Here is a 20,001-nt window from a genome sequence, read left to right as displayed (position 1 = left end):
TAAGGCACGTGCCTGATAACCCTTTGTTGGCACTGTATAATCTCAGTTACATTGAGGGCGTTCTTCCTACTTCCTGGACCAATAGTCTCATTGTGCCTATCCCTAAGCCCCAACAGCCTGATACATTTAGGCCGATCTCCTTAACTAGTTGTCTTTGCAAAACTTTTGAAAGAATGATGCTTAACAGATTGTACTACAGAATCAGACATCAACTTTCCCCCTACCTCTATGGGTTCATGAAAGGTAAAAGTGTGCAGAACTGTATTTCCACCTTTCTCACTGCACACACCTCTACTAGTTTTACCACTTTTCTTGATCTAAAATCTGCATTTGATATTGCAAACAGAACCGTTATACTACATGAACTAGCCAAAATGAATATTGGTGGTAGCTTACTCTGCTGGATAATAGGATACCTGTCAAATAGAGTATCCTCTGTCCTTTACCAAGGCTTCAGAAGTGATTCTAAAGAAATGTCTTTAGGTACACCGCAGGGAGGAGTTCTTAGTCCCATGCTATTTAATATTCTGATTAATGCTCTCCTAAATGCTCTACCTGCCTCACCTAAACATATAGCTATAAGCTATGCTGATGATATCATGATCCATACAACAGGGCATAAGAAGATGAATACCATTCTTAATGAAGTTCAAGCAATTTGTAATCGACTAGGCCTCATAATATCTTCCTCTAAAACAAAGATATTAACAAGCAAACGACATCCCCCACCCATCTATTTGCAGGGTGAAATCATTAGCTACGTTAAAACTTACAGATATCTTGGTGTAGATGTACCCTTTAACAAATCCACTATACCACAACTAAACAAGAAATGTAAAGCTAGGCTAAATGCTCTCAAAGCTGTTGCTGGCTACAATCCCAACTATGGTGCTAATGTGAGAATCGTGAGAATGATGTACATAGCCTATGTTAGGTCCTTAATTGATTATGCTGCTCCCATGTTGATATTAGCTAGAGAAAGTTCCCTCCGACCCTTGGAGTTAATGCAAAATGAAGCTCTCAGGACTATTCTTGGCTGTCCCAGATCTACAAAAGTTCTTAACATGAGGAAGGAGCTTGGTATTTCTAGTATCAGTGATAGGATTGTTGAAATTAACACTGTACTCGGTATTAGAATGTTGAGAAACGAACCAGACACTGTCACAGTGAATCTTACCAAGTGTCTAGAGGTAAATACACACAGATCTAAATGGATTGTGAAAACGTGCAATTGCATTAAGTTTTATAACCTGCATGAACTGTATCACTGTAGGCAACAAGAGCATTTCACCCCTCCATGGAAGATGTGTTCATTTAATATCACATACCTACAAGTCCCTCCCAAGAAGCTCATTGCTAGTAATCCCTTCCTTAAATCTCTTGTTAGAGCAACTGCTCAAGAAGAAATTTTTCGCCTAGCTGGTAGTAATAAGTTATCACAAGTTATATACACTGATGGATCTAAACAGGAGTCTTCTGGCAGGGCTGCATCTGCTCTTGTTGCCACCTCCCTAGTTAAGAACGATAATAAATTTGTTGAGTTAGGCATAAGAATTAACAACTGGGCGTCTACACTGCAAACTGAATTGTTTGCAATCCTAATGGCGCTAAAGCTAACCTATGACACTGAGCTTGACTCTATCATCATTACTGATTCTATGTCATCATTGAAGGCTCTTGGCTCATATAATGACTCCAACAACATGCTCATTGGGGAAGCCAGGTATAGATACTCAAAAATTAGGGACAAAGGAATTAATGTACAATTGCTATGGATCCCATCACACATTGGATTACTCCTTCATGATAAAGTTGATATGTTAGCCAAGAAGAGTATCCAGAAGGAGAACGTAGAATATAACTTTGGTATAACTGTGTCTAGCATTAGGAATAATATTAGGAGAGAAGTAAATAATGAAGATGATTGTTATAGGAATGCAGTTAGAAGCCTGAGTAGATCTATAACCCACTATGATAACATGAACGTAGATAAGTATGTTTATGGAGCAACTTGCAATGTGAACAGACTGACTGATGTTGTAGTGGCCAGGCTTAGGCTTGGTTACAAGTACTTCTGGCAGTTTGGGAGACACACAGATGATGATCAAACTAAATGTAAATTATGTGATCAGGCATATGGTCACTCTCTTGAACACTATGTGCTTAATTGTCCACTTATTGAGGAATACAGAGACAGACAGTATAATAACCTATGTGACATGTCAAGATATCTTATTAATGAAAATAAGATACCAGATATACTAAGCAAATTTCCTAAATTTGCTTGTAACAGATAAGTGAACTATAGATATGTAGATATAAATCCATATGTATTCCTGTTAACCCTTTGGGGCCTAGTTCCTAGGCCTTTTGTGTATCCACATGCTCTCGCGCTACCGTCCACAGGATGGATATGGGGTGCACAATAAACTAGCCACTTCGGTGGCAAAATCTAAATATATATATATATATATATATATATATATATATATATATATATATATATATATATATATATATATATATATATATAATGTCGTGCCGAATAGTTGTATGCAATACTTTCGCCAAAATCATTCTGAACCTAACGAAAAAAAAATATTTCACTGTGTTTGTTTAGTATTAAATTATTGTAAACAAATCTAAAATATATTTAGTTGGGTTAGGCTAAAATAAATTGTTCTTGTTATAATAAGGTTAGGTAAGTTTTCTAAGATTCTTTTGGAGCAAAATTAAAATTTTTTACATTAACATTAATGAAAAATTTATATCTTTAAACATATAAGAGAAAATTTAGGAAGGACTTAATTTTAAATGAGTTCTTGCTAATTGACCAGTTTTACATATTCGGCACGACATATATATATATATATATATATATATATATATATATATATATATAAATATATATATATATATATATATATATATATATATATGCAAAACAACCACTGTGAAAGAATAGAGAATTCCAAGCGCTTTCGTGACTACTCACATTATCAAGGAACAATAAAAGTAATGCATCAAAGGAAGACATATAAAGGGTCTAGACCACACCTCACTATCACTTCCCACAACAAAGCAACACTTGACGTGCGACTCATAAGAAAGGGAACACTGCAGCAGGCCCACTGGCCCAACTAGACAGGTCCTTCACACAACCCACGAACTATTCTACCCAAGAATTAAGAATTTTAAAATTTATTATTTGTCCAACGTATTATTAAATTCTTCCCAAATTCTATTAATTATAAATGGATCTAATTTATATAAACCAAAGGAAATATTCATATTATTGTCAAAACTGCTTTTTATGAAACAAGATTCAATTATATTTCTGTCATCCATGGACTTGCTTGATACAACTTTCTCAACTTTTTGAAAATCAATTGAATGGTTAAAATCTCTCACATGAATAAATAGAGCATTGGAATCTTGTCCAGTTCTAATGCTATATTTATGTTGTTTTAATCTTAGTTGGAGACTTTTACCAGTTTGACCGTAATAAACTTTATCGCAAATTTTACAAGGAATCTTATAGACACATCCGTCAGCATTTTAGGGGGAATTCTTTATCAAAAGTTTTTTTTTACTGTATCAAGATTTTTAAATACATACACCGTCAAGGAAGACGGTGTAACTCATCCTTTCTCTACTGCTTTATTTCTGTCCATGTTACGAAACTCTGGGGAATATCAGATACAATATTTGCCATCTCCGAACCTCTGCTAATTGTCTTTAATACATGCATTACTTTCTAGGTGTTCTCTTTCTTATATGTTTCTTTTTATTATATTTTCTAGTACTTAAGCCAGCCTTTGTCGCAGTTGCCTTATCTGGTCTCTTACTATCAACTTCCATCAGATGTGGCTGCATATCAGCTTAGGCTCAGTTTTATCCATTGCTGCTATGTCAATTTTTAACTGCCATTCCGCTTACCGTCTTATCCTTGCATAGTCATTCCTAACTCTTCGCCACACATCTTTGTTTTCTACCATCCTCCCTTTTCCTTGTATATATTTTCCATTCCCATTTATTGTTAGTCTTGCTAGATCATCTTATCCACGTGAACTTTCTCATCATTGTTTCAATCAATTTACATCTAAACGTTCATAATCATTTGTGTGATTCCCAGTTCCCCCAAGCAATTTCATGATTAAATATTTTCATAATCAACAGTTTTTGCCTTCATTCATTTTGAGCTGCTTTCTTCAGGATCTCTAGCATTGCAGTGTTTTTCTCTTCATACTTCTCTCTTGGTTCTCTTGCATTCTATATAGGATTGTAAGCTACTGCTTTTATTGCCTTACTTTCTCCTGTTTCCATTGTCCCTGTTATGGTCTGTTAAATCTTCTCGTTAAAAATTCATATCTCTAAATCGTAGCTCAACACTTACCTTCTGTTTCTTCAGGAAATATTGCATTTATTTTCATTAGCTTCATCTCATCTATGGCTATTATATCTAGTCTTGTTATTCCCATCGTCATGTCACGGTTCTTGTTTGCAATGCGGACTGTATGTATACCAGACCATTGGTATTTCATTTATCACTTCTTAATGCATTTGATATCTACTTGATGTCTCTGCGGATGGGAAGTCTGTCCAGGTTTGGGGAGGTCTGGAAGCATTCCGGGGAAATGTTCTTAAATGACTTGATGTGGTGGGTTCTCTCATCTCATATTTGGTCTAGTAGATGGTGTTGGAGGATGTGAGCAATGGAGGTAAGTTGGTGGGGAGTGAAGGAAAAGGGATATCTTAGATGTGTTTCGGGATGTTTTAGACAGCAGGGAGGGGAGTGATTTTTGGGAGTTTGTGTTTAGCGCTTGTTTATGAAAAACAAATTATTTGGAAACGTGGTTACATAAACAGGAACATCTGAATGGATTAGGTTAACCTTAAATTTATAAGAAGGTAGTGAATTAGTTTCATCGTGCTATCGCCATAACCTGGTGAAGGAGTGAATGGCTTGTGGCCAGCTTGTACACGAATGTAAATTGAAATGCTATAAATATATGTACTGTACTAACTGGATGTGGGGGGCTGTTTACATACTATACTAGTCAACTTTTTTTTTTATATTTGATGAGCACATCTGTTGCCTATTGAAGTGCTATTTTATATTTTTACTAATATAAGAACATAAGAACATAAGAAAGGAGGAACACTGCAGGAGGCCTGTTGGCCCATACTAGGCAGGTCCTTTACAATTCATCCCACTAACAAAACATTTGCCCAACCCAATTTTCAATGCCACCCAAGAAATAAGCTCTGATGTGAAAGTCCCACTCAAATCCAACCCGTCCCACTCATGTACTTATCCAACCTAAATTTGAAACTACCCAAAGTCCCAGCCTCAATAACCCAACTAGGTAGACTGTTCCATTCATCAACTACCCTATTTCCAAACCAATTAAGATTTGGCAACCCTCTTCTCTTTTTACAGAAAGGTATGGCAGATTACAGTAATATACATGACTCCTGCGATTTGGAGATCTCTGAATGTCCAGAGGCGCACCTTGAGACCACACAGGACTTAGAGCTGCTAGCTCAGGAGATAGCAGAAGCTGCCGTAGAGGAGAGAAGATCCTCCAACACTCCCTCTCCAACCCCAACACAACTGTCGCCAACACAGCCAGAATGTGAAGAAGTAGAAGACAAGATCAAGGACGAAGAGGACCAAAGACTACAAGGTGGTGCCAGGGACAAGTCTGATTTGGATGAAGAGAAAGGCGAGAGATCCAGATCAGAGAGTCCGGTCGATGAGGCATCTTGGGTACTTGTAAGCGGCGAGGTTGAAATTGATAACGGCAGACTAAACGAAGAAGCCCGTCAAAGAAAACCCCCAGAATGTAAATGTAGCATTTTTAGGAAGTTCTTGGCTCGAGGAGACTTGCGCCAGAAGCTTGCAGACATCGGCCTGACGTGCGACACTCAAAGTGAGCATGATGTAGACAGCCTTCATCACCAAGATATGTTCAGTGTGCAAGATATAGTTGTGTCGTGCTCTGAGTCTATGGTCATCTGCAACATGCCTCAGCCCCAGGTGTGTGCCCAAGTATAACCTGTTCCCGCTGATTACTTTTAACACACAAATTGTATACTTGTTTTACCTGTTTCACATTATCATAAACAGTCAAAGCGCTAAAGCCGAAAAGGTCTACAGTGGTGCAGGGAGGGATGTGTGAAAGGAATATGCCAAAGTTAGGCGTGCGTGAGGGATGTGGATGTGCGAGGGTAGGGATTAGTGGATTTAGGGGAGAGTACAAGACTAAATTTAAATCAAAGTTGGCGCAATAGGTTAGTGTCTGTTAAAATGTGGGAGAGAGAGAGAGAGAGAGAGAGAGAGAGAGAGAATGTGCGTCAAGGGTGGGACTTAGAGTGAGGTCAGCTTTTTCACTGTATTTGAGATTGTCTCATATATCGCGTAAATGTATAAAATCAAGCCTATGGATCTTAACGTGATAGTGATTTAGAAGCAGAAAATAACAGTATCAGAAATATTTTGTAAAATAAATATACTCACAATTTTTGTGCATAAATTTATTTTTTTGTATGACTTTGTGACAAAGAATGAAGTAAAGAACGTAATATGATATATATATATATATATATATATATATATATATATATATATATATATATATATATATATATATATATATATATATACATATATATATATATACATATATATATATATATATATATATATATATATATATATATATATATATATATATACAATTTATATACAATTTGAAAAAAATGTTGCATAAAAGGCAAGCATACTTTTTCGAAATGTATGCAATCTGAGAAAAAAATATTCACTCGAATGCTGCAATTTTGAATTATGTCGTGTCATTATTTATTGTTGCAGGTTGTTGAGGAAGACGAGGAGGAGGAGGAGGAACATAAGCCCCAGGTGTTCCTTAAGGACCTGCCAGACTGTCCCAAGCTGGGGGGCTGGAGCGGCACTTTCTCCGGCGCTCAGGTGAGTACCACGCACTCTGTAGGTGAAGTAGCTGCAGGGAGGCCTTTACTCTAGCAACTAGGACGGATTGAGAGAGAGAGAGAGAGAGAGAGAGAGAGAGAGAGATGAGGTTTAAGCTAGATGAAGAGTAAGAGCTGATGGTTAGGAACTAGTATGTTAAGATAAGAGATAAGATTTCGTTCGGATTTTTAACCCCGGAGGGTTAGCCACCCAGGATAACCCAAGAAAGTCAGTGCGTCATCGAGGACTGTCTAACTTATTTCCATTGGGGTCCTTAATCTTGTCCCCCAGGATGCGACCCACACCAGTCGACTAACACCCAGGTACCTATTTGCTGCTAGGTGAACAGGACAACAGGTGTAAGGAAACGTGTCGAAATGTTTCCACCCGCCGGGAATCGAACCCGGGCCCTCCGTGTGTGAAGCGGGAGCTTTAGCCACCAGGCCACCGGGCCACCTAATGTTCCTGGCAAATTTATAAATTTATATTTGTACAACGAGGCTAGGGTAACTGGAAAGTTGCTTTCCTGTACTTCCTTGTACACAGCTTGATTTTTGTATTTTCTTTTTTTTTTAGAAAAATGGTTATAACTATAACCATAATTTTTAAAGGGGTGGACCGGTAAGCCAGCGGAAGGCCTCGGTCAGATGACCTAAAGCTCCAACGGCGGGTCATCTAAGACCCGCGTCAGGAAACACTTGTCCTGTTTCCTGACGGATCTTACTTACGTAACCTGGTATTTTTTCTTTTAATAAGAACACCATGATAGAGTACTGCGTACTTTGTTCCAAAGCTCGTAGCTTCGAGTCTCCTCTGGCCTAAGATAAGATGTCTGTAAATATTTAGCTTGTTCTGCGAAGTCTAAGTGTGTGTACTCACCTAGTTGTATTCGCGTAGTTTTGGTTGCAGGGATCGATTCACAGCTCCTGGCCCCTCCTTTTCACTGGCCGCTACTAGGTACTCTTCCTGCTCCATGAGCTGTATCATACCTCTCTTAAAGCTATATATGGATCCTGCCTCCACTACATCACTTCCCAGAATATTCCACTTCCTACAACTCTGTGACTGAAGAAATACTTCCTAACATCTCTGTGATTCATCTGAATCTTCAGCTTCCAACTGTAACCCCTTGTTGCTGTGTCCCATCTCTTGAACAATCTATCTCTGCCCACCTTGTAGATTTCTCAGTATTTTAATGTCATTATCCTATCCTCTCTATCTCTCCTGTCCTGCAGTGTCGTCAGGTCGATTATCCTTAACCTCTCCTCATAGGACATTTCTCTTAGCTCCGGGACTAGTCTTCTTGCAAACCTTTACACTTTCTCTAATTTCCTGACGTGCTTGGCTAGGTGTGGGTTGAAAACTGGTGCTGCATACTCCAATATAGGCCTAACGTACACTGTGCACAGGATCATGAACGATTCCTTATTGAGATGTCGGAATGCTGTTCTGAGGTTTGCTAGGCGCCCATATGCTGCAGCAGCTATTTGGTTGATGTGTGCCTCAGGAGATGTGCCTGGTGTTATACTCACCCCAAGATCCTTTTCCTTGAGTGAGGTTTGTAGTCTCTGGTCCCCTAGACTGTACTCCGTCTGTGGTCTTTTTTGCCATTCCCCAATCTTCATGACTTTGCACTTGGTGGGGTTGAACTCCAGTATCCAGTTTCTGGACTAGGCCTGCAGCCTGTCCAGATCCCATTGTAATTCTTCCAGGTCCTCGTCCGATTGAATTCTTGTGTGTGTGTGTGTGTGTGTGTGTGTGTGTGTGTGTGTGTGTGTGTACTCACCTAATTGTGGTTGCAGGGATCGAGACTCGGCTCCTGGCCCCGCCTCTTCACTGATCGCTACTAGGTCCTCTCTCTCTCTGCTTCCTGAGCTTTGTCATACCTCGTCTTAAAGCTATGTATAATTCCTGCCTCCACTACATCACTTGCTAGGCTATTTCACTTCCTGACGACTCTATGACTGAAGAAATACTTCCTAACATCCCTCTGACTCGTCTGATTCTTCAGCTTCCAATTGTGACCCCTTGTTTCTGTGTCCCATCTCTGGAACAACCTGTCTCTGTCCAGCTTATCTATTCCACGCAGTATTTTATATGTCGTTATCATGTCTCCCCTGACCCTCCTGTCCTCCAATGTCGTCAGTCCGAGTTCTCTCAACCTTTCTTCGTAGGACATTCCCCTGAGCTCCGGAACTAGCCTTGTTGCAAACCTGTGTGTGTGTGTGTGTGTGTGTGTGTGTGTGTGTGTGTGTGTGTGTGTGTGTGTGTGTGTGTGTGTGTGTGTGTGTGTGTGTGTGTGTCGTGCCGAATAGGTCAAACTTGCTAATTTGGCTTAAATAGCAACGCTCTTCTTGCCGAATAAGGCGAGTGAATATTTGTGTATGCAATAATTTCGCAAAAATCATTCTGAATCTAACGAAAAATATTTATTTAATTGTGTTTGTTTATTATTAAATTATTGTAAAGTTATCTAAAATATATTTAGTTGGATTAAGCTAAATTAAATTGCGCTTGTTATAATAAGGTTAGGTAAGTTGTCTGGGGTTCTTTTGGTACAAAATTATTATTTTTTACACTAACATAAATGAAAAAAAATATATCTCTAAACGTATAAGAGAAAATTATAGAAACGACTTTAAATGAATTATTGCTGATTGATCAATTTTACCTATTCGGCACCACATTTATCTTTTCCATCATTCTTCCTCTCCTTTACCATGGCTCTGGTCATATTTCTCTTCGGATTATTAATTAACTCTACGACGTTAACAGTCCGATGAAAGTATTCTTTCATCCCTCCACCATCCCCATCCCCACTCCAAGACACTATTATTTTTTTAAAGTATTACATTCATGGGGGAGAGCTAAACCCGTAAGGATCATACAGCGCCTGGAGGGATGGAAGGGGGGGGGGAGAAATTTGAAGCAGTCAGACTATTCAGAGAACTGAAGCAAAGGTCCACTTCCTTAGATCAAGAACCCTCACCATTCTTGTACCGTTATCCACCTCCAGCACCTACTTCCCACCCACATAACTACCTAGCTACACTTCTCCCATATGCCTTACAGCTCTTTAATTCGTCGTATACATGATGTCTGTGCTACTTTACCAGATTTCAAAAGTTAATTATCTCACCATGTACTGTCTTGGATCTCATTACAACATATAAAATTTAACGCTAGAAGCAAAGACTAAGATTTCAAGTGTTACGAAGAAAAACAGTCCTCTCTCACTCGGTCATGTGCCTAATATCACGACTTGATCGGTATTACTACACTGTGGCTTATTAAAAGCGAGACTGGAAGCACAGCAAGGGGAACTGAGAAAGCTTAAATGACAAATTAACTGGCTAACAGTGTAGCCTTAGGGGATGCTGTGATTTGTTCGAAACCACTGTAAAGAATCGGAAGAAGTCTTTAACGAAAGACTCATGGTGATAAGACTTTATGGGTGCCCCGTAGCTGGATTGCTAGCGCACTAAGCTCACACACTGAAGTCCGGGGTCAATCCCCTATACGGGTGGAAACATTAGGACGTGTTTCCTTAAGACATCTACTGTCCATGTTCACGTATCAATAAAATAGGCACCTGGGTGTTACTCGACTGGTGTGGGTCGCATCTTGGGACAAAGTTGACCTACTTTGCCCGAAATGCTCTGCATAACAAGCGACTTTCTATATAGTAGTATGTCACTGATGTCAAGCTAGGACTGTATCGAGACTCACGAAATCGTAATGACACGATTGCAAATAAACCATACCACGGGCGGGATTTGAACCCGCGGTCAGAGAGTCTCAAAACTCCAGACCGTCGCGTTAGCCACTGGACCAGCTAGCCACAATAAGATTCGTCCAACTAGGTATATTTCTACACCATAGGAAGGTTAGCATAGGCACCACTGTGACCACAAATGCAAGTTTTTACAGACGAATATCCAGCTAGCGTGGCCGTGACGAACTCTGGCTCAAGTCCCCTCAAAGCCGTCATGTTAACGGCTTTGAGGGGACTTGAGCTAGAGTTCGTCACGGCCACGCTAGCTGGAGATTCGTCTGTAAAAACTTGCATTTGTGGTCACAGTGGTGCCTATGCTAACCTTCCTATGGTGTAGAAATATACCTAGTTGGACGAATCTTATTGTGGCTAGCTGGTCTAGTGGCTAACGCGACGGGCTGGAGTTTTGGGACTCTCTGACCGCGGGTTCAAATCCGGCCCGTGGTATGGTTTTTTTAGGACTGTATCCCTTGCACATGTACTTGTAGAAATAAAGATTATTATTATTACTATTATTATTATTATTATTAATCTGTCATTACAAACAATTTTTTTTTTTTTTTTTTTTTTTTTTTTTTATTTTTTTTTTTTTTTTTTTTTTATCACACTGGCCGATTCCCACCAAGGCAGGGTGGCCCGAAAAAGAAAAACTTTCACCATCATTCGCTCCATCACTGTCTTGCCAGAAGGGTGCTTTACACTACAGTTTTTAAACTGCAACATTAACACCCCTCCTTCAGAGTGCAGGCACTGTACTTCCCATCTCCAGGACTCAAGTCCGGCCTGCCGGTTTCCCTGAATCCCTTCATAAATGTTACTTTGCTCACACTCCAACAGCACGTCAAGTATTAAAAACCATTTGTCTCCATTCACTCCTATCAAACACGCTCACGCATGCCTGCTGGAAGTCCAAGCCCCTTGCACACAAAACCTCCTTTACCCCCTCCCTCCCACCCTTCCTAGGCCGACCCCTACCCCGCCTTCCTTCCACTACAGACTGATACACTCTTGAAGTCATTCTGTTTCGCTCCATTCTCTCTACATGTCCGAACCACCTCAACAACCCTTCCTCAGCCCTCTGGACAACAGTTTTGGTAATCCCGCACCTCCTCCTAACTTCCAAACTACGAATTCTCTGCATTATATTCACACCACACATTGCCCTCAGACATGACATCTCCACTGCCTCCAGCCTTCTCCTCGCTGCAACATTCATCACCCACGCTTCACACCCATATAAGAGCGTTGGTAAAACTATACTCTCATACATTCCCCTCTTTGCCTCCAAGGACAAAGTTCTTTGTCTCCACAGACTCCTAAGTGCACCACTCACTCTTTTTCCCTCATCAATTCTATGATTCACCTCATCTTTCATAGACCCATCCGCTGACACGTCCACTCCCAAATATCTGAATACATTCACCTCCTCCATACTCTCTCCCTCCAATCTGATATCCAATCTTTCATCACCTAATCTTTTTGTTATCCTCATAACCTTACTCTTTCCTGTATTCACCTTTAATTTTCTTCTTTTGCACACCCTACCAAATTCATCCACCAATCTCTGCAGCTTCTCTTCAGAATCTCCCAAGAGCACAGTGTCATCAGCAAACAGCAGCTGTGACAACTCCCACTTTGTGTGTGATTCTTTATCTTTTAACTCCACGCCTCTTGCCAAGACCCTCGCATTTACTTCTCTTACAACCCCATCTATAAATATATTAAACAACCACGGTGACATCACACATCCTTGTCTAAGGCCTACTTTTACTGGGAAAAAATTTCCCTCTTTCCTACATACTCTAACTTGAGCCTCACTATCCTCATAAAAACTCTTCACTGCTTTCAGTAACCTACCTCCTACACCATACACTTGCAACATCTGCCACATTGCCCCCCTATCCACCCTGTCATACGCCTTTTCCAAATCCATAAATGCCACAAAGACCTCTTTAGCCTTATCTAAATACTGTTCACTTATATGTTTCACTGTAAACACCTGGTCCACACACCCCCTACCTTTCCTAAAGCCTCCTTGTTCATCTGCTATCCTATTCTCCGTCTTACTCTTAATTCTTTCAATTATAACTCTACCATACACTTTACCAGGTACACTCAACAGACTTATCCCCCTATAATTTTTGCACTCTCTTTTATCCCCTTTGCCTTTATACAAAGGAACTATGCATGCTCTCTGCCAATTCCTAGGTACCTTACCCTCTTCCATACATTTATTAAATAATTGCACCAACCACTCCAAAACTATATCCCCACCTGCTTTTAACATTTCTATCTTTATCCCATCAATCCCGGCTGCCTTACCCCCTTTCATTTTACCTACTGCCTCACGAACTTCCCCCACACTCACAACTGGCTCTTCCTCACTCCTACAAGATGTTATTCCTCCTTGCCCTATACAAACAATATATCAGAATATTCATGGAAGTCTCGATGTTGACGGATCTAGTTCAACATCTGCTAGTCCTAACTCCACTGCTGTTATCAACCTTGAACATTAACATCAACACAACACAGATCCGAACCTTTGCCTGGAAAGAATTAACTCTGTTGCACTTGAGGTATGCTCAAGGCGCATTCCTTTAAGAAAAATGAAGAGAAGATGTAAACTAGAGAGAGACGCTCCCTATACAGGCGAAGGCAAAGAATCACAGAGCTGCTGAAACGGGCCAGCATATCTGAAATGCGAAGGAGGAACTGGTCAGAAAAACCGCAAATATCGAACTTTAGCTTAAGGAATCATACAGGACACAAGGAACTCAGGAAGAGTTAAAGCCATCAATGAAACTAAAAATATGTATGTATTTCTTTTCTTATACCAAATCTAAGGAAAAAGAACATCAAGTATTAGACCCCTGCTTAGACGTGATGGGACTTGCACAGATGACAGAAAAGAAATGAGTGAGATACTGAAGTCCCAATTTGACTCAGTGTTTAGTAACCCATTAACTGGACTAAGAGTCGAAAATTTGAACGATTTTATGACCAAGACTCAAAATTTGGTCAATCCAAAAATTTCTGATATTATCCTAAAACCACAAGACTTTGAAAAAACAATAGATGACATGCCCACGCCCTTTGCCCCAGGCCCAGACTTATGGAGCTCCGTGTTCATCAAGAACTGCAAGAAGCCCCTGTTACGTGCCTTCAACATTCTATGGAAAGGGAGCATGGACACAGGGGTCATCCCAAAATCACTAACGGCAACAAATATATTCCCCCCTCCACAAAGGTGGCAGTAAAGCAGTTGCAAAGAATTACAGACCGATAGCACTAACATCCCATATCATAAAAATCTTTTAAAGGGTTCTAAGAAACAAAATCGCCAACCACCTAGATACCCATCAGTTACACAACCCAGGGCAACGTGGTTTCAAAGCAGGCCGCTCCTGCCTGTCCCAACTACTGAACCACTATGACAAGGTCTTAGATGCACTGTAGGACAAACAAAATGCAGATGTAGTATACATAGACTTTGCGAAAGCCTTCGACAAGTGCGACCATGGTGTAATAGCGCACAAAATGCGTGATAAAGAAATAACAGGAAAAGTTGGTAGATGGATCTATAACTTCCTAACAAATAGAACACAAAGAGTATTAGTAAACAGGGTAAAGTCTGAGGCGGCTACATTGAAAAGCTCGGTTCCACAAGGTACTGTACGTGCCCCCATCCTGTTCCTTATCCTCATATGTGACATAGAGATGTAAGCCACAGCACCGTGTCTTCCTTTGCGGATGACACCCGACTTTGCATGATGTCATCCATCGAAGACACTGAAAGACACCAAGAGCACATCAATCAAATCTTTAAATGGGCCGCGGAAAACAACATGAAGTTCAATGAAGAGAAATTTCTCTTACTCCGATATGGTAAACTCGAGGAAATTAAAACCGTATAGGAGTATGAAACTAATGTGAAAGACCTGTAAGTGATAATGTCAAAGGATCTCACTTTCAAAGATCACAACAATGTTTCTATCACATCTGCTAAGAAAATGACAGAATGGGTAATAAGAACCTTCAGAACTAGGGATGCCATACCCATAATGGTTCTCTTCAAATCGCTTGTTCTCTCTAGGCTGGGATATTGCTGTACACTAATGGCCCCTTTCAAGGCAGGAGAAATTGCAGACCTGGAGAATGTACAGAGAACTTTCACAGCACGCATAAATATGATAATGCACCTAAACTACTGGGAAAGATACACGATAATATACACTTGGAAAATCCTAGAGGGACTAGTCCCAAATATGCACATGAAAATCACTCCCTACGAAAGCAAAAGACAGGGCAGGAGATGCAACATCCCTCCACTGAAAAGCAGGGGCGCCACGAGTAGGCTAAGAGACAACACAGTAAGTTTGAGAGGTCCCAGACTGTTCAACTGCCTCCCAGCATTCATAAGTGGGATTACCAATAGGCCCCTGGCTGTCAAGAATGCACTGGACAGGCACCTAAAGTCAGTACCTGATCAGCCGGGCTGTGGTTAGTACGTCGGTCTGCGTGCGGCTGCCAATAACAGCCTGGTTGATCAGACCCTGATCCACTAGGAGGCCTGATCACAGACCGGGCCGCGGGGGCGTTGATCCCCGAAACCATCTCCAGGTATCTCCTAGTCCGAACATCACTACTGTAATCGACCTTGAGCATCAACATCTACTAGTCCTAACACCACTGTTGTTATCAACCTTGAACATCAACATTTACTAGTCCTGACACCACTGCTGCTATCAACCTTGAATTAAGAACACCTGAAGCGGCTGCAGTTACAAATCTTCTGACAGCCACAGAACCTGTAAAATTGTGAAGCCAAAGGATTTAAAAGTAGGGATCGATCTATGGAAAAGGTGGTGGACGAAAACAGAGTTGTCATCAAACTTCTCTGACATTCTTTAACTTAGGCACGAGCTCAACAGGGGTGAACTCTCCAAGGTTAACAGTGACTATGCTAAAAACACAACTCGACTGCCAAGTCAGAACTATTTTTTATTTTAATCATGGGGAACGCTAAACCTGTAGGGGCCACGTAACGCCTTTGAAATAGAAGGCACTCAGGTTCGATCCAAGGAAGGGAACGATATATCAAGTTCTTTGGCCAAGGAACCCCTCGTTGGCATCGAGGTACCTCCTTGAGGGATGCCGAGGTACCTCCTTGGGGAAATCCACATCAGAATATAGCTGTTGTTGTGTAATACTGCTGAATCAGAAGCAGTGCTCAGTAGTAGTCATCAGGACATTACCCAGGTACAAAGGCTGTGACAGGAAGGAGTCACACAACCAACTTTCGCCTGAGACTTCAGTTATTGGTAGCATAACACTTACATGAAGCACAGAGTGCAAAACAGATACGCTAATTGTACTTTCCTAATTCTGCGAGAAAATCTAATGACTGTTACGGACGAGGAAAGAGAGAATACAAGTGTCTGTTACGTTATCATTGTTCTTAGACGATAAAGGGGGACATGAGCGTGATTTTGCCCTGCGTTGAACCACTACTGGATATTCTTTCTGTAAAATTAGCATTTGGAACACAGTTGGTGGCCCTTGCAAGTCTCCAATGATACAAACTGGATAGGCAGATCCGGCTACTTTAAAGACAGTCTTCTACTAAACAGTGATGTATTCGAATCAGACTCGTAGGTTCAGATGCCACCTGCCCAGTATTCCTACACAGGCTCCACAGATGATTTTCTAACTTACATAGCACAACATGGCTACGCTACACTATTCTACCACCCATAAGACCAATCATCATAAGCCTCAACATAGTCAAGCAAACATGAAATACTAATATGTTAAAGTACAGTTTCCCAACGTAAGCCTCATTACTAATGTTAGTTAGCTCACATAATGTGTACAGTGTTCATCATCCTAATGTGGTTTTATAAGAGGAATACCTGAGGATGTGATTAGTAGGAATTCAGGCAAGTATTTCTGGCTACATCTCATGGCTGCTATGTGAGAGGTCACGAAGGTAGTGTTTAACTAGTTCACCGAATCTTACATGTCAGGCCTATCTATGATGTCATTCCTGATCAACTTGAAACTTCAATCTCTAGAAGAATTATTTGGCGCTTTTTGTGAATATAATGATAATCTTGGTAAAGTTTAAACCTTGATTGTCCACAGTGTATATATCTAGTGTGTAGTGTGTAAACATCATTGGCAGGACACAGACCTATTTGACTTATAAACAACCTATATACCCTTTCTTCGGCATAGTTGAGCCCATATTAATAGCAGGTAACTACAACCAGTATCTCAGTGGGGCGCTGAAAAACTCTTCACAGTTTCCAACCCGAAAAACTGAGACTTTTTTTTTCTTATCCGGCCGTAACTAACTAACCTGAACACGGTAATATGTAAATTGTAGGGTATGTCGACTTATCAAACCTAGCTAGTCTTCTGCCATTGCAATAAATCTGAGAAAATTAACCTTAAACAAACTGGCTGTAGAAATTGGTCAACCCTTGACTCAGAGCTTTCCCCCAAGAAACTCATCTTGTAACTCCAGCACAGTCTCTGAAAAATCTTCAGATCCAATTTAATTTCCGTAGCACTACCGCGAGGTACCTGCTGCCAAATAAAAGATTTGGAGGAGATACAAAAGACATGATTTTACCTGTGACAGGAACTCCCGCAGATAACCTAATTTCTTGTGAAGTGGACAAAACGAAATCTATTATCAGGTTAGGTTAGGTAAGATTCGTCAGGAAACAGAACAAGTGTTTCCTGACGCGGGTCTAAGTCATATCATGACGCACCACTGGAGCTTTTGGTCATCTGACCGAGGCCTTTCGCTGGCTTTGCTGTCCATCCCTTAAATAATTAAATTTAATTGTATCTATTATCAGTAAGAATAGGCTCAAAGATCTTATGTTCCGACTAGGATATTCAACGAGGACACAATTCTACCTACGTTGGCAGGTGATCGTCACCAACACTCGAGAAAAACCTGCCCTTGGTAACTTGTGTAATAATTTTTATTGTTATAAAGCGATAAACCCTTGAAGCACATTTCATTGCTAATAAAAAAAGTTTTGTAGTCAGAAAGACAGCCTTCGTGGCTAGTTTAAAGAACTGTCAAAGTTGTCGAAGGTGACAAAAAAAACAGAAATCCAGCGCTTCGAGTCACTGAACACAGGAAAATCTGTAATAAAGTCGGTAGAATTACCGACAATATGTAAAGTAAAAGGACACAAGTGCAACTAATGTGACATTTTATTGTGGCAACGTTTCCCTCTCCAGGAGCTTTATCAAGCCATTACAAACAATACATGGACACAGAGGGTATATATAGGCTCAGAGTGAGGTGCAATACTAGTGAGGTACCATTTCGATGTTCACTAGTGGTAGTAGTAGTAGTGACAAAAGTAATACAATATGGTAGAGCAATTAATTCGTACATGAGAAAAAGGATATAAAAGCTATTACTTGGGTAACATAAAAATAGGTTGGACAAATATAGACTGGAAAGAGGCAGCTTGTTTCAGTGTTCACTCCTTGTATGTGCTTCTGTAGTATAACATAGTCTCTCCTGTTATACTACACAAGCACATACAAGGAGTGAACACTGAAACAAGCTGCCTCTTTCCAGTCTATATTTGTCCAACCTATTTTTATGTTACCCAAGTAATAGCTTTTATATCCTTTTTCTCATGTACGAATTAATTGCTCTACCATATTGTATTACTTTTGTCACTACTACTACTACTACTACTACTACTACTACCACCACTAGTGAACATCGAAATGGTACCTCACTAGTATTGCACCTCACTCTGAGCCTATATATACCCTCTGTGTCCGTGTATTGTTTGTAATGGCTTGATAAAGCTCCTGGAGAGCGAAACGTTGCCACAATAAAATGTCACATTAGTTGCACTTGTGTCCTTTTACTTTACAGGAAAATCTGTTGGGTTGGAAAAGGTCAGCCGGAGATTACTACGTGGTTTGCAAATCAGCTTGCAACACCACTTCCCTCTTTAACTCTACCTACTAGTATAAAGGGTCCTGACAAATTTATTTAAATTTATAAAATGAAGAGTCGGATGATGGTCAGCAACTACAGATAGGAGCCATTTCTCCTAGTCACAGGTACACTTTTTAAGACAATACTATCATAAATGTGAAATGTACAAGGCCAGTGTTCTCAAGGTTCCCCACCTGGACTAGTTTCGTGGACATTCATAAGACAGTTATTATAGTTCATAACAAGCAACCATCAGCAGCCTCACTCTGGTAGCACTCTCAGGGACATTACACCATCGCATATCCATTCTCAGTCTGACTCACTATTTGAACATGATCTTACAAGAAATAATCGAGTCAACTGGTCAGTTAAAAACACTGGGTCACATAGCTCCAAATTCACCCTAAATTAAATTGCTTAATACTGTTAAGATTAATGTTGCTTAATATAAAACAATGCAGCAATAAAATCCCTGACTAGAACCAAGGTTTAAAATGAGCTAAGATAACTGAGCTTGTAAACTATACAGAAACTATATTCGTTAGTTTTAGAACTTTTTAATTAATTAAGAGGTAGAGGGAAGAAAGAGGGAAAGGAAGGGAGGGAAGAAAGAGGGAAAGGGAGGGAGGGAAGAAAGAGGGGAAGGGAGGGAGGGAAGAAAGAGGGAAAGAGAAGGAGGGCAAAAGGAGACAGCGAGGAGGTAAAAAGATCAAGCTAGTGTAATGTTTGTGTTTTAAAAGGTTATGTATTGCAGGTGATGGTGGAGGTGGAGCTGCAAGGAGGGTTGGTGGTGGCTGGTGTCACAGTGATGCACAGCGATCTGCTCTCTGCCCTCGTCTCTCTACAGCATCTTGTTACTTCTACAGGTACTTCATACGGCAACCATCTTTTATTGTCTGAACAGCCAGAGTAACATTCAGTGGGTTAGTAGTATCAGGCCCGACGTCAGCTTCCATCACGGTATTTTTGCTATATTTTACGATTAAAAACTACATAAATTATTTCTACTACACAAAATTATACGGGAGTCATTTTAGTATTCACAACTACACAAAATAGGTATTACTAAACATATTTTGTAAACTAATGTGTAAGTAAATAAGCAGCACAGATGTATAAATATATACGTGTTTTTGTATGTGTACATTATAGCTATACAGTTATTTGTCGTATGTGTATACATTATACTGTGGCGGGGGAGGAACTGGGCTGTTCAGAGGTATGGAGACAGCCAGGCGAGGCTGG

General features: G+C 40.3%; 1 protein-coding gene across 4 annotated transcripts in view; it reads left to right on the top strand.

The window, feature by feature from the left end:
• The window catches only part of LOC138850986 (uncharacterized), a 115,957-nt gene that overhangs the window by 24,464 nt on the left and 71,492 nt on the right, over nucleotides 1-20,001 (top strand). For all 4 annotated transcript variants that reach the window (XR_011393367.1, XM_070095554.1, XM_070095570.1 and 1 more), the window contains exons 2-4: nucleotides 5,444-6,043; nucleotides 6,878-6,991; nucleotides 19,511-19,622. Coding sequence is in view for 3 of the 4 variants with exons in the window: in XM_070095554.1 (XP_069951655.1) it covers nucleotides 5,444-6,043; nucleotides 6,878-6,991; nucleotides 19,511-19,622 (826 nt within the window). In the remaining variant the exon portion in view is untranslated. The remainder of the gene's footprint in view (nucleotides 1-5,443; nucleotides 6,044-6,877; nucleotides 6,992-19,510; nucleotides 19,623-20,001) is intronic.

The sequence above is a fragment of the Cherax quadricarinatus genome, chromosome 4 (assembly GCF_038502225.1).
Source record: "Cherax quadricarinatus isolate ZL_2023a chromosome 4, ASM3850222v1, whole genome shotgun sequence".
Classification (NCBI taxonomy): Eukaryota; Metazoa; Arthropoda; class Malacostraca; order Decapoda; family Parastacidae; genus Cherax; species Cherax quadricarinatus.
This window is presented reverse-complemented; position numbering and strand designations above follow the sequence as displayed.